Source organism: Amblyomma mixtum, chromosome 9 (assembly GCF_055824585.1).
Source record: "Amblyomma mixtum isolate Tamu chromosome 9, ASM5582458v1, whole genome shotgun sequence".
NCBI classification, from domain to species: domain Eukaryota; kingdom Metazoa; phylum Arthropoda; class Arachnida; order Ixodida; family Ixodidae; genus Amblyomma; species Amblyomma mixtum.
The window spans coordinates 103,961,222-103,982,851 of NC_143020.1; the positions used below are offsets into that span (position 1 = coordinate 103,961,222).

The 21,630-nt window shown below is 49.1% G+C and overlaps 2 protein-coding genes across 17 annotated transcripts in view; both read right to left on the bottom strand.

Annotated features, from left to right (window-relative positions):
- Positions 1–3,883: 3,883 nt before the first annotated feature.
- On the bottom strand, positions 3,884–21,048 carry LOC149330466 (uncharacterized). 2 transcript variants are annotated; one of them, XM_089561020.1, is made up of 4 exons: positions 20,235–21,048; positions 12,712–12,860; positions 11,183–11,467; positions 3,884–8,778 (listed from the first exon to the last, which is right to left on the bottom strand). In XM_089561020.1, the coding sequence occupies exons 2-4, from the start codon at positions 12,823–12,825 to the stop codon at positions 7,150–7,152; spliced, it is 2,028 nt and encodes a 675-aa protein (XP_089417146.1). In that variant the 5' UTR covers positions 12,826–12,860; positions 20,235–21,048; the 3' UTR covers positions 3,884–7,149. The 2 variants fall into 2 exon arrangements, with proteins under 2 accessions (XP_089417146.1, XP_089417145.1); XM_089561019.1 differs by lacking the exon at positions 20,235–21,048 and adding an exon at positions 14,286–14,363.
- The window catches only part of LOC149330467 (uncharacterized), a 58,208-nt gene continuing 55,616 nt past the window's right edge, over positions 19,039–21,630 (bottom strand). For 12 of the 15 annotated variants that reach the window (XM_089561032.1, XM_089561026.1, XM_089561025.1 and 9 more), the window contains one exon: positions 21,092–21,575. In XM_089561032.1, coding sequence (XP_089417158.1) covers positions 21,331–21,575 — 245 coding nt within the window. In that variant the 3' untranslated portion in view covers positions 21,092–21,330. Of the gene's footprint in view, positions 21,576–21,630 lie in introns of all 15 variants that reach the window. The other 3 variants (XM_089561039.1, XM_089561038.1, XM_089561037.1) reach the window with 1 other exon arrangement.

Here is a 21,630-nt window from a genome sequence, read left to right on the forward strand (position 1 = left end):
ATTTTTTTACCTTGTAATGTATACTGCAAATAGTCATTCATGTTTTGGTTGTTAATATTTTTGATACTCTGTTTTGTACTGTCACAATGCATTAAATTTGCGACTTCATTTTAACTTAATCTAGGATAAATAGGAAATCATTTTGTGTATCACCGTTTCACTTCAGCGATGTATTTGTTGTCTTTGGAGTGCTGCCGTCTAGTTTGTTTGGGGGGCTCGAGAGCCTGTCAAGCTCATTGGAGCTTTTTTCTCTCGATGTTCCTCCTCACTGTTGAGTAAATAAAATCAACTTCAACTTCAACATCTTCCTTCTTGCGCCAAAGGTCGCTCTGTGGCCGCTGAAAGTGGACAGCTCCAACGGGACCCTGTGGCAGTGGTACGAGAAATTCTGCGTCTCGTGCCAGCCACTCGGCAACTTAACCAGTGTCCGAGAGCCGACATCGGAGGCCAACTCCACGAGCCGCCGAGCGACGCTGATGAATTACTGGTTGCACATCAACTCCATGTTCTGGAGCCTGACGGCGGGACAGCGCGAGCTGATGCAGCTGCAGTGGCAGGGGGACACGCTGGACCCGTTTCGGTACGAGCCGCTGACCAACCGGCTTCGGGTCTCGCACGCTGCCCTGCGCCACCCGTTCTACCATCCGGACAGCGGCGAGGTCTTCCCTGCCAATCTCGGTGGACTCGGGGCCTCCTTCCTGACTCATGCCCTGCAGATGTTCGTGGCGCCGGTGAGTCTCAAAGGTGCTGGCGGTAGCAGAGCACGAGCATGTTTGTTGTAGCCTCGTACCCAACAGTTCTGGAGAAAAGCATTTTTTGAGCGGGTAACCTTTTATGACCGCAATTTTTTCATATAATGTATGACGTCACTATATATTATTTATTTATTTATTTATTTATTTATTTATTTATTTATTTATTTATTTATTGTTTCCTCAAGGGTCCACAGGGGACATTACATGAGGGGTGGGCAAACAAAAGAGTTAATATGAACACAGATGGTCTTCAATGGCGGTTTTGAATGGAACAGGATTGATGATAGTCGCCACTTCGGATGGAAGGTCATTCCAGTCATTGGCTGTTCGAAGAAAAAATGACTTTTTATATGTTTCGGTGCGGGCCCGTTCAGGGTAGACGGCGTTAGGGTGACTATTACGAGAAAAGCGATGAGCGCGTGTAATCGGGGCAGTTTCATGATCGGAAGTGTGATAAAATTTACGATACAGCGAAAGACGGGCGATTTTACGCCGACAGGCCAGTGTTGGGAGATTAAGCTGAGATTTTAGGGCTGTAACGCTAGTATAGTGAGAGTAGTCTGAACAATCAATATATCCGCAGATCAGCCGACGGCAGCCTCGATTTTTTTTCTTGCAGTGCGCGACCATGTCTGTTGCGGTCTTGTACCCAACTATCCTGCACAAAAGCATTTTTTGAGCGGGAAGCCATTTATTAACGCAATTTTTTCACATAGTGTAAGACTTCACTTTAACAATCAATATATCCCCAGATCAGCCGGCGGCAGTCTTAATGAAATAGACCTGTCCGCGTCTACAATACATTACCGAAGTGTGCCTCATTTAAGTCTACCGTATACAGCTAACGAATACCGAAACAAAACACATCATCCATATTCTCGCCCATGCACAGGAATAAAACTTACCGGCGCTAAACTGGTTCACTAAGCAATGATTCCTGATATCAGGAAACCTTTTCAGCACGTCCAATAAAAAACTTCGACATCACTGCAGCGACCCGCACTGGAGCAATGCAAAAGCAAAACGTCCACACACTCTATAGACGTCCGTGGCTGTTCTGACGTCCATGTACTATATCGACGACCGTGACTATTTTGACGTCTAAGTGTATTTTTGGCATTTAATTACATCTAATCAACCAAAATTTTCCCACTACAATATGTTATCACACAATATCTGTCACAAACACACTTTCACACGTTTGTCTTCAGACAACGACATGATCGTGCGGACAAAATTTGAGGACACTTTATGCTGACGCGAAAGAGCCACATAATGGTTTCGCATCAATAAAAAACCTTTGAAGTCCGTCGCCATGTTAACGGGGTATTATTTAGTCTCCTTGGAAAATAATAGCACTTGAGGCGCCAGCATCACACAGCCCCGAAAGCCGCTTCACTTGCGACCTCTGCTCACGCTTGCAGGTTGCCGACATCGACCCCGGCGTGCCCCTGCCAGCGTGGCCAGAATTCGGGGGCTTCGCCGCGCTAAAGGGGATCCACAACTGTAGCGCTGAAGTGCTGCCCAACCTGCAAGACGTCGTCGCCTTGGCGCTCGCCTGGCACGCACTGCAGGCCAAGGCAGAGACTGCGGCCGACCGCGGGTCTCCCTCCCAAGTCACCCGCCTGGCCATCAAGGATGAGCGTCGCGTGACGCACTTTTACAGCGGAGACCAGCTCTTCTTCCTCTCCTACTGCCGAAGCAGGTGGGCCTCCCCAGCAGCACGGCTAATCGGCCCAATATTGGAAACGTATTGTCAAAGGCCGGTCCTACCAGAGTGAAACCATTCATTCCCATTCCCTGGTGGTTGAATTTCCGGAGCCCTTCACTAAGGCCTCCCTCATAGCCTGAGTCGCACAGGTAATCGGCCCATTATTGCAAACGTATTTTGCAAAGGCCGGCCCTACAAAGGACCAGAGTGAGACCAACCATTCCCGGGTGGTCGAATTTCCGGAGCCCTTCACTAAGGCCTCCCTCATAGCCTGAGTCGCACAGGTAATCGGCCCATTATTGCAAACGTATTTTGCAAAGGCCGGCCCTACAAAGGACCAGAGTGAAACCAACTATTCCGGGGTGGTCGAATTTCCGGAGCCCTTCACTAAGACGTCAGTCCCTCATAGCCTGAGTCGATTTGGGACCTTAAACCCTCATAAACCAAACTAAACCAAACCTTTCATTGCTCATATTGGGCCGATTACTTTAGCCCCCGCGGTGGCTGAGTGGTTATGGTGCTCGGCTGCTGACCCGAAAGCCTCGGGTTCGATCCCGACCGTGCCGGTTGAATTTCTATGAAGGAGAAATTCTAGAGGCCCGTGTACTGTGCGATGTCAGTGCACGTTAAAGAACCCCAGGTGGTCGAAATTTCCGGAGCCCTTCACTAAGGCCTCCCTCATAGCCTGAGTCGCACAGGTAATCGGCCCATTATTGCAAACGTATTTTGCAAAGGCCGGCCCTACAAAGGACCAAAGTGAAACCAACCATTCCCGGGTGGTCGAATTTCCGGAGCCCTTCACTAAGACGTCAGTCCCTCATAGCCTGAGTCGATTTGGGACCTTAAACCCTCATAAACCAAACTAAACCAAACCTTTCATTGCTCATATTGGGCCGATTACTTTAGCCCCCGCGGTGGCTGAGTGGTTATGGTGCTCGGCTGCTGACCCGAAAGCCTCGGGTTCGATCCCGACCGCGCCGGTTGAATTTCTATGAAGGAGAAATTCTAGAGGCCCGTGTACTGTGCGATGTCAGTGCACGTTAAAGGACCCCAGGCGGTCGAAATTTCCGGAGCCCTTCACTAAGGCGTCCGTCCCTCATAGCCTAAGTCGATTTGAGACGTTAAACCCCCATAAACCAAACTAAACCAAACCATTCATTGCCAATATTGGGCCAATTACTTTATCCGCCGCGGTGGCTCAGTGGTTATGGTGCTCGGCTGCTGACCCGAAAGACGGGGGTTCGATCCCGGCCGCGGCGGTTGAATTTCTTTGGAGGAAAAATTCTAGAGGCCCGTGTACTGTGCGATGTCAGTGCACGTTAAAGAACCCCAGGTGGTCGAAATTTCCGGACCCCTTCACTAAGGCGTCTCTCATAGCCTCAGTTGCTTTGAGACGTTAAACCCCATAAACCTAAACCAAACTTGTGCTGTTTGGGACAAGTGTCCGCTTTGGTTAATACGTGGGATCTCTTATCGCCCGCTGCTGATAGATTGTGCAGAAGGTCTCTGCAAGGCGGAGGGCATTCGCGTTCCGGGCGGTTTGTTTGGCTTAGTCATGGCGATGATTGTAATGATGGTGTGAGTGGCCAGCCCTTTGTATCGGGCGGTCCAGAAAAGGTTCCCGATTAGGCCGAAATGCATACAATAAAAGAGCGAAACGCTGAGGCAGCGTATGAGTATCGAACGTTAGCAATATCGAACGAATATTGCGTCATTAGCCACCTTCGCTATATTCGGTACAAATTTTTCGTTATATCCGGATATCTTATCGGGATATCTAATTTTTAAGCTAACGTATACAACGCAAGAATATAAATCGTTAGACACCACTTGGAACGTCCTACGTAAACTAGTTTGGTCGTAATTAACGTTTGAAGTTTCAAAAAGTCACGGTTTGCGGAACCAAAGGTCGTCGGTGCGAATCCCTGTGACTAGCTACGCTTTGATTCGACTAGTAATCTTATGCTCCGTAACGCGCTGAATCGTTTGATACCACTGAGAACATTCTATACCACCCACTATTCCCACTTGAATCACCTAGTGTTTCATGCTAACGCGACCTTGACTAATGCGAGTATACGAGCTAACGCTCGGAAAGCGCGCAGTCACCTTCTGCATACGTAGTGAGGTTGTGAGTGGCTTTATTGTTTTCTTTGTCTAGACTATCTTCTTTCCTGTGTTTCTCGAGCTTCACTCCGAGAATATTTGTACTTTTGATTTGAATGTCTGTTGTATGAGGTGTCAATGTAAAACAAATATTTGTGATAAGACGTGTATTTTGCTGAAGGCATACAGGCCTGTAGCACTGAGCACGAAGACAGATTATAAGGAATGTTTAAAAAGCATTTTCGACCTGGAGCTGTAAAATTTGTCCACTTTCGTAGGAAAATTCAGATATAAGAAGATATATTCGCATTAACGCAGACCAACCAAACTTTTGCTCAGGTCGCAAGAGGATATGTTTCGACTTCCTTGGGTAACCCTCTACAGATCCTATTCAAAACAAGTTGATGAAAGCATATGTGTTAAAAGCACTTGCTGTTGGGCTAGTTCGTTTTGGTTCATGTTTAAATATTTAACGGCGCAAAAAAAAGACGAAATACATAGGTACACGACAAGACGAAGCGCCAACTTCCAGACGAAACATTATCGTGCGTTTCGTCTGTTTTTTTGCGCGGTTAAATATTTAAAAATCAAACGACATGGAAGATCAAAACAGACAGCGAAATTTTGAGGCGTCTAATCAGCGAGGGTTTAGGGCGAAAAACGATAAAAATTCAATCATTATTTTTTTATTTGTGTGTCCCGCAGGTGTGCAGGCAGACAGCGCGTCGGAAGCCCACGCCTCCCCGACTGCAACGCCGCCGTGCGGAGCATCGCCGACTTCGGTCGCACCTTCAACTGCACGCTGGGATCTCCCATGGTTCCGCGGGATGCGTGCCACGTTTCCGAATTTCTCTGACGTCGAAATCGAAGCTCATGAACACTTTATTTACCTTCCCTTTTCTTTCTTTTTCTTTTTCTTTGCAATGCCATCCCTGCTCCTACAGCTTCTTTCTTTCTCTCGTTACCGTATTTACTTAATCATCATTCATCTATGCGAAAGATCCAGTCGCGTTTTATGTCCGGGAGGTTGAGCTGTTCTTCAGTTGCTGTGACCTGCAACCCTTCAGTTTGAGAAACATAAGTTTTGTGATATGTATGTAGTAGTCAAGCATGAGCAATTCACGATGCGCGAACGTTGTATCGCCGGTGCATTACGGGACATTTCTGGTGAACTTTATTTAGACTGCGCAAATTCGAAGGAAAACGCATGTGTATGGTGGGGCTTGTAAGACAAGTATTTTACGCATCACCCTGATTGCTTGAACTGTGCAAAGCCCGCTAAAGAATGTTCCAGAAGCGTTTTGGAGTCGAACCTACGCAACTTCAGTACGTGAGGTCAAGGACCTCCAGTGAAGTGCTGCTCGTAAGATTTCTGGAATAGATTGTGGATGTGACCCTGTAAATTAGTGGCTACCCCACTCTTTTGAGGTCAGGATGCTTCTAGAGGATTCAGCGGTCATATGTCGCATTGTGTTTTGTAAATCGGTGGCTTTTTGTAATTCCAACAGTCATTTTCGGCGAACAATAAATGTCCTTGCTGAGACAATCAACGCACATCGCATTTTACCTTTCTCCTTTAGGATTAGTTTTGCTAATTCTAACGTGGCCATGTGACACAGCTGTTAGGGCAGAGCGAAAAAATTCATCTTTTGAGTTGCGATGTTTCCTTTCATACGTCATGATCATCATGGTCAACCTAACTACGTCTCCCGCAATACAAAATCCTATCTCGCATGCCATTTGAAGGGCAACCGGTGGGATTACACACATGCGTATCGTGTGTATCTGAAATGTTTTTTCAAGGCTGTCTATACAGTCTTTTGACCTTACGTCTTGATTATACCCACTCAACACCACCTTGTAAGGTAGCACATAAGTAACCCTCTACATATGTTTGCTTTCGGCGGTTGGAAACGTCTCAATTTAATACGTCCCCTGCAATACAAAAGCCTATCCCGCATGACATTCGAAGGGCAACTGGTGGCATTATACGCTTTCGTATGTTGTGTATTATAATTTTTCCAAGGCTGTTTATGCAGTCTTAATCTTCCGTCCTGATTATACCTAGTTATCAACACCACCTTGTGAGGTTGCACATAATCGACCCTTTCATATGTTTGCTTTCGGCGATAGTAAACATCTAACTTTATTTAGTGTGCCCTTCACCACTATTTAAAACACTTGGCTCGAGTAAGCTTGAATACTGTTTGTATATACCGCATGGTTAATCCAGCTAACCGCATTTCAATGTCCATAACCTTGTAATGGACTAAGAAATTATGGCCAACGACAGATTGTGATTCACATTGCATAATATGGGAGCAAAAGACGCCTTAAAGCGGCGGGCGTGTTATATTTGTCCATGGACGAGGTACCTTGTCTTTTCAACTACTTTCGCACAGGAACTAAAAAAAAATAGCCCGATTATTATCCAGAGCCTACATGGTGTTCTATCAAGCAAAGGAACAGGACGAAAACCAAATCAAGGCGGACATAACGCGATTGTGTGCAATACAAACAAGAGTGCATGACGTGATGCTTCCTATAGAAAACTAAATCCTGGAGCCAGGTCTTCCTCTAATCGACACAGCAGCGGTTTATCTTCCACATAGGGTCTCCCGGCTTGCAACCAAAGGCATCGGCGAACTCCGGCAGGTTCGCCACCCCAAACAGGCAGGATGCGTAGGCCGTTGCGAAGTCCAGCGTGTTGGAGCCGCCCCGTGATGCATTGCGAGCCGTGCACAGAGATAGGCAGGCGCGTTTGAAGAACACAGCATTCGAGGAGCGGACGCGTGGCTGGTTCTTGGCGTCGGTACGGCGGTCGTATTCGCACTTGGCATCGTGCGCCAGGCGCATCGCTTCTACGACGCTGAAAGCGTCGTCGAACTGGTCGTCCCTGAGAGGCTCGTGGAAGTGGGCCGAGACCCGGGAATAACACTGCTGTAGGGAGGAATAGTTTGCCAACGTGCTTAAGCTCCATTGAGAGCCAGAGCCGCTGGTCGTTTCGTTGTCGGCCACCGCCATCCCTGCAGCCGTCGTCCACGTCGTCGCCTCCGGGTTGAAGGTTTTTCGGTCCAGGAGGGACAGTACCTTGCGGGCCAAGTGCATTACCACAACTGCGATGTTAATGAATTTGTCGCCCTTTACGTTTCTGTAGTACAGCGGAGCAACGGAAAAGGTGGCCGGCACGTAGATCTTCAAGGATTCGGGGTCAATGACCAGGTCCGAGCCTGCGAGGATCTTGTTGTCATTGTAGTCGCTGCTGTTCATCGTAGCCATGAAGAGGCAGTTCTTGACGTCACGGGCCCGTAGCGTCACCATGTTCGAAACGAAGCCGTCGACCTTCATGTGTTTACTGCTGTGACACTCGACTGCCTGCTTCGTCATTTCGGTGCCGTAGAAGCGATGCATGCGGATCTTGGCAAGTTTTCCAAGCGTAGCGCTTCGATCGCGTTCGCTCATCCAGGACCGGCTTCGTACGATGATATTCGTCCGTGCAGCGATGAAATCTACGTAGTTGTCAAAGGCCACTTCTATCTCCTTGTTAACAGACAGGAAGCTGCTAATGAGGTGGAGCCAGATATCTTCGTATGCCTCGGCGGTCGCCTGATAGCAGACGTCCTTGATGACGTCGGCAGCGCGGTTCTCGGAGAGCTCATAATCGTATTTCAAGACGTTCCCAACGAGAAGAGTGAAGATATACACGGGCCTCGCGGCCGAATGGGTGTCCACTAGAACGGCCTTTAAGTCTCTGCAAATTGCGTCCGCTTGTGTGATCATAATATTGACCTGTTCTGGCAAGGACAGGTCCTTCTCGAGGACTTTTCTCCAGAGCTTCGCTGGGAAGCCCTGGCAGTTGGTATCATCCAGCTTCTGCTGGGTTGTGCTGTCCTGGACTGCCCTTTTGGCCCTCGTGATATCTAGGTTAAGTACCTCCTCGATAACAGCGTCGCTGGCTTGTTCTTTGCCAATCATCTTGACGGCGTTGCGCACATAGTTGGCGAGGTGGTCGTGATACATCGGCCGGACCAAACCGTGTAAAGGTGGGTGCCTCCTGATTTGGAGCGTCCTGTTCGTTTCTCTGAGTGTAGCGTCGATGCTCACGAGCGTGTGGAAACGGTTCACAAGGGACAGGTGAAGGACGTTGTGAAAGAACTGCTCCCAGCTGGTTTCGGCGAGCCACTTTGACATGGGCAGGTTGAGAGCCTGAAAGACCAGACGCACGCGATGGAAAGTTACTTATTTCGCTTTGTTTTCTTAACGAACACCTGCGAATTCTGGTCGTTGTACAAAAACGTAGTTAGCTATTTTTGGTCCTGTTAGCATTAACTGACAGCACAGCACAGATTTTCCGCTAGCCTCTAAGTAAGGAAAGAAAAAGGTATTTATTTTTACTGGGTCAGCATCGCGGTTCACGCATTTCTACTGAGCTGCACGTTATAAGGAACAAAAATGAGCGAAAGGAAAGGAATGACTCAAGAAGCCGAGTCATAGGGAAATTTTATATTTAAAACTCAATAGCCATTCCTTCTTTTCAGCTGATACTGTTATGTTTCAGGAACTGCTTTCTTACGCTCGCAACAGTCTCATAATTATTTGTTCAATGGGTATAGACTTCTGCGTCATGTTTCTCACGTGTGATTTTGACATCACCGGGGCTCATGGTTGCCAGCGGTGGCCATTCACTGACGAAAGTAATCTTTTTATGGAGGGACACCTGCTTATCTTTTTGAAGATTCGCCTCTACTGGCGACTGTTGAACTGCTGGCATTGATATTCGTCGCGACAATAAACGGAATCACAAATGATCTTTTTGTACGAAATGCAAAATCCAAATTTTTGCTTGGCTGCTGACCCGAAAGACGCGGGTTCGATCCCGGCCGCGGCGGTTGAATTTCTTTGGAGGAGAAATTCTAGAGGCCCGTGTACTGTGCGATGTCAGTGCACGTTAAAGAACCCCAGGTGGTCGAAATTTCCGGAGCCCTCCACTACGGCGTCTCTCATAGCCTTAGTCGCTTTGGAACGTTAAACCCCATAAACCAACCAACCAACCAAATTTTTGCTATCGTGGAAGGCGAACGTTTGTATGTATGGCCAAACAATAATAATGCGTATGTTGGCGAACCCCAAATGGAACAAATTAACAGTGGTCTCAAAAGCAGCAGTGGTCCAAAAAATTACAGATGACGTCGGTATCAAAGAAAAATAAAATTGATTCCGAAGGTGCGTGCAATGGGACACGGGACTTTCTGATTGCGATGTGAGCATGTGACCCATTGGCCACTAAAACGCGTTGCTTCTTTGCGAACAAAGCTGGACGTAGTATATGAGTTTCCTTACGGCTCTATGAGTAGGTGTGTCATTAGAAAGGAAGAGAAAAAACAAGTAAGCATATAGAATAAAAGGCAATTAAAGAAACAATGTTCTCGCATTCAAAGAACGTAAGCAGTCTTAAGTTCCCCGTAATTTTTTTACTGACTTCTTTGTTGTGAATTTCGGTAACCAAACGAGTGCTTTTCGCATTTTACACGCATTGATATGTGACGTCCTATTTTGACAACGTGCTTCTAAATTAATAAATCAACCTCGAGCTTAATTTTTTGTGCGAGAGCACTTCTTAACGCGGTGAAAACCTAGAATCTCGTGTGAAGCCTCGGAGTAACTTGGGGAAGCTCGGGTTGGTTCGGAGGAGCATCGCACAAGCTGCGGCCTATGGGATGGTGACCTTGAAGGTGACCTTGACCTAACCTAGCATAGTAACAGCCCATGGAGAAATAAAATAAACATTGCCGCCACTGGGTTTCGAACCTGCGGCGGCGGGGAACAGATTTTCTTCGCTGGGTACTGCACGAAGAAACTACGCTATCGCCGCAGCAGATCCCGCCTCGTGTTAAACTGCACCACACTCTCGCGCACTGCATGGTGGTCCACTTTTACCATCGGACGCTTCTTCACCCGCCCAAGAGACCATCACCCTAATGAAAAGGCTCAAGGTGTAAGGTAAAAGACCCCCTGCTCGAAGTGCTCTGCATCGTACTATATTTGAAAACCAAAGAACTTCCCCGAAACGATGAATTCAGCACAAAGCGGATGTCAAACATATGAACAGAGATTAGAGAGCGGTGGCGGAGCACTGCGATGCATGTGACCAAAAGGTTACCTCGTTTATTGATATCTGTCTGCCTTGACCCTCCCACACTGCTCAACATTTAGGACAGCGAAGGCGCCTCTCATATACTACATGTAGGAATGCCCCCAACCCATGGCAGTTACCCCGTATCCAACATCTCCCTCCTCACGGGAGGCAGCTCTGCCGTCAACTCAACGCTCTAGCCAAACATGGTTCACGGATAGAGCTCTACGTAAGGCGCAGGTCCGTAAACTCTTGGACAAGTAGAATCTCGCCCTTGAGAACATTTTGTTCTTCTAAAATGAAGTTTTTCCTCCTCCCCACCGCAAACTTCTTCATCTCACATGCCGACCTAACATTCTGTCGACCGCTGCTACGCCTGCCTGGATAAGTATATATGATAGCTTTAACTTATCCTCACTGTCTCTTAAATGCACCTCTGCTACACGTTCAGCGTGCATGCCCGAGTGGAACGCTCACCTTGAACAGCTCTTGCGCAGAGGCCGCGATGTCGGTCTGCTGCTCCAGAAACGTGAGGCAAGACCGGTAGAAGAAAGCAGCACCCTGGCGGAGCTCGTGGTAGTCCCCCTTGGTGTAGTCCTTGGTGAGAGCCTGGTGCCACACGTCAGTCATGTTGCGGGCCACATCGATCATGAAGGAGGACGGGTTCTTGGTGTCGCGCATCCAGTGGCCGCATACGTGCCGGTAAAAGTCATGGCAAGGGCTCACGCTAGGGTCCATGAAGCTCTCAGTGAGACGCACGACCTGCGCAGTAAGAAAGAGGGCATCAAGGGTGAAGAAGCCGGACTGGTTGGTGCGGATCCATTACGGTGCAAACAGAGCGAAGGTAACTAGGACACAGCGAAGACACCGAAAGCACATCTGTTGTCCATGTTTTCCCTTGTAACATAACCTCCCTGTCTCCTCTTCCACCTCCTCCTCCTATGTAACAGGCGAAGGCGGGCTAGTTAGTGGTTGACAATGGAAAGCACAGGACAAAACGCGTTTTGTCATGTGATTTCCTCTCTTCATCCCCCGTCGTTTTGCGCGGTTGCAATATGCACTCCATTGCCCATGTCTTCGCTGCATTCACTGCACAGCTGCTGAAATTTAGTGGTGCACACCGTTTAAGGAACGAGACACGAGAGCAGAGACAAAGGACAGCTAAGCGATATTACTGCGTCCTTGTACTCGTGAATAGTACATGCGGCACTGTGCACCCATTGCTACTAGTGTGTGTCTGTTTTCTCGGCACCGTTCAAATCGTATAACGAAGAGATATCATTGCAATACATTATTACAATGGCAGCTTTGTGAGAGACTCTGGTAACGATTAGTGTATGAAGTACGTATTATCTCAGGTGGAAGCCACGTCCCAGAGTTCTCAAGAAACACATCTGCCTACCTGAAACCGAAAACTCTCGCGTTCGCATATGCCATCCATAGTAAAGAGAAGACAAGGGTTTTTTGCCTTCTTCGATTTCTTAAGACAAAACAAGGTGAACAAGACAAGTCCTCTTGTCGAAACGTTGGCATAGCACTCTGAGCCCCCCCCCCCCCCCCCTCCCTCTTGTTCGCTTTGCGCAAGCCGCCTATTGACGACACCACCCAGATGGTCATGAGTGATAAGGTTCATGACCCACCTGTGCTGTCCAGGTGAACCGGGAAGTGGGTGACGTCGTCGCTTCATTCCCAAACAGCACAGGTAATCAGCCCAACATTGCAAATCGACGGTTTCACATTTGTCCCTTGTAGGACCAGTTTTTGCCAATACGTTTCGAATATTGGGACGATTACCTGTGATGCTTGGGTTGCTTCAGGGGAAAGAACTCCCCTGGAACCAGATAAGGTACACTCTAAACAGGAAGGTGTGAAAAGGAAGAAAACGTACTCCCTTTTTACCCCCATATAGGTGTATTTGTGTTTAGAGTGTACGCGCCAGGAAAGAGGAAGTGTAGGTTAGAGACCAAGCTGGCCGAGTGGCTCTTTTCAAAAGGCGATGACGTCACCTCTTGGCACTGTTCGCCGACGCAGGGCTGGTCCCTGAGAAAGTGCTTGTGCCGCAGAATGCCCATAAACGTCAGGATGGCCGTGATGCCTCCGAGGGCAAAAACAAAGCCCATGGCAAGAACCCGCAGCGAGATAAAGTCTACGCCACCTGCGTGAATGGAAAAGGCACTAATTAGTCGATTTTATTCGTCAAAGCTGTGGCTACGAGGCATGCAGTTCTTAAGGGCGCCGATTAAGTTCGAGTCAACTGGGACTTTTTGATGCACAGTCTTGGTCAAAAGTCTTAAGGCCAAAGGCTTTTCGCTTCATTCACATAACAGAGCCACTACGGCATTATTAAAGACCGAATGACTTGAAGAGCTGCCAGAAGGTTTCTTTTTGCGGAAGACAAGCTTCGTACCTGGCTTGTGTCTTGAATGAGCCCCTACGCGGAGCATTTTAGGAGCGTTCATTTTGCTGTAGCTGGACGCTGTGGCCTTAAGACTTTTGACCTAGACCATGGATGCGTGCCAGTCAATAGATTCAATGTGCGCTTCGTATGCGAAAAGATGTCAAGGCGTTCATGTAGCCAATGGGGGCGAGGACTAACTTTGAAGGTTTTATCGGGAAGGCTTTAATACTTCTGGAAACGAAGATATGCGAAACAGGTCATTAAGAAAGTACTAAAAATATAGTTTAGTGAAGCATCGAAGAAACGGCTAGTCGTACAGAAATAAAAACCTTTGAGGTCAGTGCGGCGACCCACTTTGGAGCAATACGAAAGCAAAACGTCCACATACAATATCCAAGTCCGCGGCTGTTCTGACGCCCATGTACTATATCGACGTCCATGGCTATATTTACGTCTAAGTGTATTTTTTCGCGTTCTTCACATTTAATTAGTGAACTTAAGCCGCCGCTGTGGCTAAGTCGTTATGGTGCTCTGCTGCTGAACCGAAAGATGCCGCCCGCGGCCGTCGAATTTCGATGGAGGCGAAATTTGGAGGCACGTGTACTGTGCGATGTCAGAGCACGGTAAAGAACCCCAGGGGGTCGAAATTTCCGGAGCCCTGCACTACGGCGTCCCTCATAGCCTGAGTCGCTTTGGGATGTAAACCCCTTAAACCAGCCAAACCTAATTAGTTAACTTATTATATTTCATCAACAAAAATTTTCCCGCGGCAACATTTTATCACACACTATCTATCACAATCACACTTTCACACATTTATCTTCAGAGAACGACGTAATGGCGCGGACAAATTTGCGGAGACTTTTTGCTGACTCGACACAGCCTTATAATGCGTTCGCATTAATAAATGAACATGCCCGTATATTACGTCTCGCTGTTGAGTGTTACACGCATGGTGTTCCTCAAGCTCAAGTGACGAGAAATGGGTGTCCAGGACACGCGAAGAGGCCAGTAAAGGCTTTTGCACAATTTGAACATGTACACTAATATAAATGAGACAATACAAGGCGTTCTTTGACATGACCAATAAATTTCTCCTCTCGACGGGTCATAAGTGGCGTTTTGGATGCAGCGAACTTGTTACCATGCGTAACTTCGCAATATGCGAAAGAATATACTCACTCAGGTTCGCTATCTGGGGTACCGGGTGCTGCTGCGCTGGTTCCTGCGGCTTTGCTGTTGCTAAGAAAGAAAGCAAGAAAGAAAGAGAGAAGGAAAGAAAGAGGGAAAGAAAGAAAGAAAGAAAGAAAGAGAGAAAGAAAGGAAGAGAGAAAGAAAGAAAGAAAGAAAGAAAGAAAGAAAGAAAGAAAGAAAGAAAGAAAGAAAGAAAGAAAGAAAGAAAGAAAGAAAGAAAGAAAGAAAGAAAGAAAGAAAGAAAGAAAGAAAGAAAGAAAGAAAGAAAGAAAGAAAGAAAGAAAGAAAGAAAGAAAGAAAGAAAGAAAGAAAGAAAGAAAGAAAGAAAGAAGGAAAGTGTCGTGTCCGGTCGCTGTGTTGAATGCAGCGAAAGACGCACACGGTACTTTAAGACTTCGTTTATTTAAAGCCGATGAGGGCGCGACCAGCGTCGACCGAGGCAGGAGCCGAACTGGCCGCCCGAAGAAAGGAGGGAGCGGAGAAACGTCCACGGGAGGGAGTGGCTTCCCAAAACAGGAGGAGGATGCGGGGGCGCACCATGGGGGGGCATCTGGCGACAGCGTGCGACGAGGGGCAAGTGGTCGTTAGGAGGAGGATGCGAGTGGTCGTTAGGAGGAGGATGCGAGTGGTCGTTAGGAGGAGGATGCGAGGGCGCACACACACAAAAGCAATAAGGGGACACAACACTTCCTTCCCCCTTAGAAAGTTGCCTGGTATCGTGCAGGGGGTCGGCGCTCACGCGTGGAGGCGCGCTGGCTTTGTGCGCTCGGGGGAGAAACACTTGTAGGCTGGCTGTTGTTCGCTGTGTCTCCTAGGTCTGTCCTGGGCGAAGTCTCTTCTTCCGGGAAGAGGTGCCAGGCTATGTGGGAAGATGGTGCACGTGTTCTCTCCGCTGGCGGACAGCTCTCAGACGGCGTCGTAAATCTACGCAGCTGGTTGAGATGTCGGCGTGCTACTGTGCCATGTATGTTGACGAGCCAAGAGCGCAGGCCTATGCGTCTGACAATTGTAGCTTCCTCCCAGCGTGGCTTTTTCAGAAACTGTCGGGCGAGGACGCGCTGCCCCTCATTAAGCGTGCCGCAGCGCGGAATTGCTTTTTCTTCCCGGAACGTCTCTGCCTTTGGCTCGGGGAGGATGGCTGTGAGCTGGGTTCGCATTTCACGCTCGAACATCATTTTCGAGGGGGTCTCGCCTGTTGTGCTCTGAACCGTCGTGTGCTGCTTGAAGAGAAAGCGCGCAAGGCGGCGCTGCAGCGAGCCTGTCTGATCTCTTTCAAGGGCGCGTTTTAGCTCGGCTACGTAGCGCTCGGCTTGTCCGTTTGTCGCTGGGTGGTAGGGGGCCGATGTAACTGATGAGATCCCGTTGTCGCGATAAAACTTGAGGATCTCCGCAGACACAAACGGTGTTCCGTTGTCCGACACTACCTTGCGCGGCAGGCCGAACGTTGCAAATAGTGATCGGAGGTTGTCAATGACTGCTGCCGAAGTCGTCTGTCCCATTTGCCTTATCTCAAGCCACTTTGTGTAGGCATCTACGACCACAAGGAAAGTGCAGCCCTCAATTGGTCCTGCAAAATCAATGTGCAGTGTGTGCCATGGTGTGTCTGGCTTTTCCCATTCTGGGACAGGAGCTTTCGGCGGGGCGCTCCGGCTGCTCTGGCAAGGCTTGCATTCTCGCACCACTGTTTCGATGTCGTTGTCAATGCCAGGCCACCACATGTAGCTTCTGGCACACTTTTTCATTGCAACGATGCCCCGATGTCCGGCGTGGATGAGAGACATAGCTTGTGCGCGTAGTTCTCTCGGCATCACAACTCGGGACCCAAATATGATGCAGCCGCGATGGGTGCTCAACTCTGTAGCTCGCCTGCGGTAAGCGTCGAAGTTGTCCCCTTTGAGTTTATGCACGTTGCCTTGTTGAACAGCTGTGTAAACTAGCCGGAGAGCTGCGCACTTCTGCGTAGATGCTGCAACTGTGCCTGCTGTAAGCGGAGGTTCTGGCAGTGCTTCGAACATCAGAACGTCTCCTGGTGGAAATGGTTCGTCAACAGTTGCGTCTAGTGGCAGACGGCTTAGCGCATCGGCGTTTTGATGTTTACTCCCATTGCGGTAGACCAGAGCGTAGTCGTACGCTGAGAGTTTGATGCACCAACGTGTCATTCGCGGAGACAAAGTTGGTGGCATAGGCCTTTGTGGTCCCAGAATGCCCAATAGCGGTCGGTGATCGGTTATAAAGGTCACCTTCCGGCCGGCAATGTACTGGTGAAAATGTGTCGCCGCGTAGACGATGGCTAGCCCTTCTTTGTCAAGTTGCGCGTAGTTGCGTTCTGCTTGCGACAACGTACGTGAGGCGAAGGCGATGGGAGCTTCCCTTCCTTGCTCGTCAGTTTGCGATAGAACCGCGCCGACTCCGTACGGTGATGCGTCGCAAGCCAAAAGCAGAGGCTTCCTTTCGTCGTAGTGGCGGAGGACTGTACATCTTCGAATCAGGTCTTTCAGGGCATCGAATGACTGCTGATGGCGTGGCGACCATGTCCATGTCACATCTTTCCGAAGGAGTTGGTATAAGTCGTTGGCCACGGTAGCTCTTTGTTCCAAGAACCGGTCGTAGAACGTCAAGAGTCCGAGAAAAGCCTGTAGCTCCTGCTTGTTTGTTGGAGCTCGTGCTTCTGTGATCGCTCGCACTTTGTCCTCGGTAGGGTGAATGCCTTCCGCATCAATTCGGTGTCCCAGAAATTGCACCTCTGGCACCGCAAAACAGCACTTCGATTTGCTTATGCACAAATTAGCGTTTGTAGCCTTTCGAGAACGAGCTCTAGGCGCACTGCATGCTCTTCAGTGGAAGTGCCACTGATGATGACATCGTCAAGGTAGACACAAACTCCTGGGATGCCCTGAAGCACTGTCTCCATGAATTTTTGAAATATGGCCGGGGCTGCAGCTACGCCAAAAGGCAGTCGCTTGACTTTGTACAAGCCTTTCAGTGTGTTAATTGCCAATAATTCAGCAGTTGACTCGCTCACCTTCAGCTGCTGATACGCCTGGGTGAGGTCCAATGTGCTGAAGACTCTTGCGCCACGTAGTACACTGAATACTTCTTCAGGTGTCGGTAGCGGGTAAGAGGACGCTTTAGTCGCAAGATTGACGGTGCTCCGGTAGTCTCCGCAGAGGCGTATGGTTCCGTTCTTCTTGCGAACTACGACAAGTGGTGTGGCCCATTCTGAATGCTGCGTCGGCTCGATGACACCTTGCTGCTCCAGTTTGTCCAACTCTTTTTCAACTGAATCTCGGAGAGCAAACGGCACCGGCCTGGCCTTCAGAAATTTGGGTTGCGCGTTGTCCAACAACTCCAGTGTGACCGGGGGCCCTTCGTTTCCTGGAATCTCTTCCGAGAATACTCTTTCGTATTTCTCTTGCAGTTGCTCAACCATGTTCTGGCTCGGCGTCTGGTGTATGCCGCATATCATCACGCCTAGTGGAGAAAACCAATTTCTCCCTAGAAGGCTTGATCCTGTGCCCTTCACAACAAGCAGAGGTAGCGTATGGGTCTGGCCGTTGTAGTTAACCTGCACGTTGGCAGAGCCCAATAGTGGCAGATTCTGTCCTGACCACGTTCGCAGGTGCGTGTCGTCTTGTTGCAGGGCGGGTGCGTCAGATGGCCATGAAGTTCGGAACGTGTCCTCACTGATCAGAGTACAGGCTGCGCCGGAGTCCACCTCGAACTTAATCAGCTGGTGATGTACGCTTACTTCTGTAAAAATCTTCGGTCGCGTGCCGAGATTCATGGTGTTCAGGTCGTACAACACAGATGGTGTTGCTGATGTTGTTCCATGGAGATCAGATAGCGGCGTATTCTCTGAGGCGTTGACGCTGTGATTAGGCTGGGAAGGTGACTTTATCTTGGCAAGTCTCCGTTTCGTAATGCATGCTCTTTCGATATGCCCTCGCTTGTGGCAAAAATTACACGTGGCTGACTGGAATCGACATCCCTGGGGGTTGTGTTGGTCGTCACACCGCCAGCAGCGTTGTGCCTTTTTGACCGATTTTACAACAACAGAAGGCTTGCGCACCTGGTTGCTTGTCTGGTGTACCGGCTCGGTGTTCCGGCGAATCCCTCTCTGCTGGTGACCGGCGCTCTCCGCTCGAACGGCGATGTCGTAAGCTTTGCTGAATGTGAGGTCCTTCTCAGCGAACAGGCGCTGCTGCAGTGACTCGTCACTCAGTCCGCACACAAATCTGTCGCGTAACATCACGTCCAAGGGAAGCATGGTGGTGTTAGCAGAAGAAGCTGCGTCTCCCTCCTGCCCGGTAGCTGTTGTCGACAGCGTTCCAAAATTGCAGTCGGCAGCAAGCTTCTTGAGCGCGGCTACGTAGGCGCTCACAGTTTCTCCTCCCAGTTGATCTCGTCGTTGGAAGCGAGCCCGGCTGTAGACCTCGGATGGCCTTGGGTCGTAGTGCTTTTGCAGCGCTTTTACGATGTCGTCGTAAGACACTGCCGCTGGTGTGCTTGGCTGAATAAGGGCGCAGACAGTATCGTAGGTCTGCTCCCCGCACAGCGTCAGCAGGTTGGCCCTCTTCAAGGCTGGGTCTGTGATGTTGTTAGCTTCAAAGTAGAACTGAAGGCGTCCAACCCACGATGACCACGATGAGCCGTTGAACTCTAATATCTGATTGGGAAACCCTCGCGTAGCCATGGCTTGTCAATAGCGTTGCGTAGCGCGGGTCGAATCCACTTTCTCGTCGTCACTGTCGTGTCCGGTCGCTGTGTTGAATGCAGCGAAAGACGCACACGGTACTTTAAGACTTCGTTTATTTAAAGCCGATGAGGGTGCGACCAGCGTCGACCGAGGCAGGAGCCGAACTGGCCGCCCGAAGAAAGGAGGGAGCGGAGAAACGTCCACGGGAGGGAGTGGCTTCCCAAAACAGGAGGAGGATGCGGGGGCGCACCATGGGGGGGCATCTGGCGACAGCGTGCGACGAGGGGCAAGTGGTCGTTAGGAGGAGGATGCGAGTGGTCGTTAGGAGGAGGATGCGAGTGGTCGTTAGGAGGAGGATGCGAGGGCGCACACACACAAAAGCAATAAGGGGACACAACAGAAAGAAAGAAAGGAAGCGCTTGAGGTGAGTGTTGCACAGGAGGAGTTCGTTGGAGTACCAAACTACGCCGAGCACCTATGGTGCAGTGAATCCATACTAAAGGTTCTAAACTTCCTGTGTCCCGTCGACCACAGATGTAAGCCGCGTAGTAAAGAGCACAGAGAGGTAGACCGTCAACAAAATTATAACGTGGTCTGTCACATTTCCAAGTCGCCGCGTTGAAGGTACTATAGAGGGGTTGCACGTGGCGTCACGGGCCCTGCGAAAGCAGGCTAAGCGTAGCTCCCGCAGAGCACAGCGGGGCGAGCGGCGATAAGCGAGTTGGATAAGCGCGCAAACATTGGCAGTGGTCCCGGTTCATTAGCATGGCGGCTGCTATGACGTAATCGCAAGGCATTCTCACGAACGTTGTACGAACTGGAAGGCTCATCAATGCCAGCCTTTTTGTGCATCATAACTATGTTGAAAAAGCTAAGGGAAGATTTCTTCAATCGCCCTTCGGAACGTGCGGAAGTATGGGCATCTCATAAAATCTTCATTTTAAGGTAAAGCCCTCTGCGCCTAACGATCACATCATTGGAGTCCAGAGGATAGCATAACCTTCAAGACGAAGGGGCACTGTTATCGTTAACTCCTGTAGAGCGTGGTCTTATTTCGGCCGTGCGTTTGTTGGACGTCGTAGAAAAAATGAGAAGCGATGCGGTTTTCCCACACTAGCTTCATAAATTTATAGGTGTGAAACAATCCTCCTGATCAGCGCTATTGCACGGCACACTTGCTTAATAGACGGCAAAAGTTCTGAGCATTGTTTTCTAATCACAAGAAAGATGTTGCTACTTACGATCTGCAGGAACGGAAGACTTGCGGTCCTTCTTCTTGGAAGCTGTGGTTTGTTCGAGATGTTGGCGAGCCAGAACACATCGCGCACTAGTTTTTTCGTAATCTCCCCTTATACCGTTGTCGGTGTAAAACGTGTTTAGGACAACAGCTTAGGACAACAGCAGAAAGCCAAGTGTACCAAAGACCAGAAAAAGAGTTTTCGCAGCGGACATGCGCCTGTATGAAATTTGTGACTGCACAGGGATTAACAAGAATGGCGATGTCGTTGAACAACACACCCTCGATGTTGTCTCCTCGAAAGTCTGCGTCGGTATTGATGGTTCACTTTCATTACTGGATGAAGCATTGATTAAGCGTAATAACTATAGCCTCATTTTTTTGAAGCTGAGTAGAAATGAAGAGTATTGTTGGGAGTGGTTCAGACAACAGTGGGAAAAAACTGAACGAATTTACGTACTAACCACGTGCCGACGTAATTATCGACAGCAAGCACAGTTGTCACATGGTTTTAAATTTGAAAGCATTTCAACAAAACCCCCCGCTTCTCTAAGGATCGCTTGAGGCTGCTTCTACTTGTAAATGTTTTGTTAGAATGAATGTAACCATCTAATCTTCGTCGGTTAAAAACTTAAAATGCCTGAAGGCGTTTATGGGTGCTTTTAGAATTAAATGCTCAAAGGCGTTTAAAAGAGCCTTTGAAAACATTCAGCAGTAATTGTAAGCAGGAAAAAAGGCTCTTTATGCGTTAATGAGCATGCGGCCGTTAAATAATGCTGGAAATGAGGTTTAGATAAGATTTGCAATTACTCTTGATGAACTGGGACGCAAAGGAGTCACCAAAATCTATGGCGTGCATAATGGTGATTGCGGCATTTACAGAAAATTTCTGCACCTATAGCGAAGGTAAAAAGAAGCAAACTTGCACAAGTGCACTTGCCAGAAATTTTAGATGTAGTCCTTGAGGCTGAAAGAAAAGATAGCAGAGGTTTAGCGCTTGTTAAACCTAGTGATACCAGCGAAAGCTCTGTTAAACATGGCGGCCCATCGCCGGAGTCGGTCCGGCGCGCGCCTCACCCATGGCGTCAGTGAAGCAGCTGTTATAACCCCCCCCCCCAGTCACGTGGTACTGCAGCGACGAGGCTCCGAGCGAGCGCAGCTGCGGCGCCTCTCCACAGCGAGTCACGTGGTATGACGTCATTTGCCGCACCTCCGCTCCGCCGGCTCAAGGTCAAACGCGCACCAAACTTGACCTTGAGAGTTGCAGTGTAAAGAGTAGAGCTTTCGCTCTCACACTCACCCGAAGCTCCCGCCGCTGTCTCCTCCTTGGCCGAGGCCTGCGGATCTGCGCAAGATGCCACCATGTGGTCGTGAGATGTCAGGTTAAAGTAAGGAGCAGA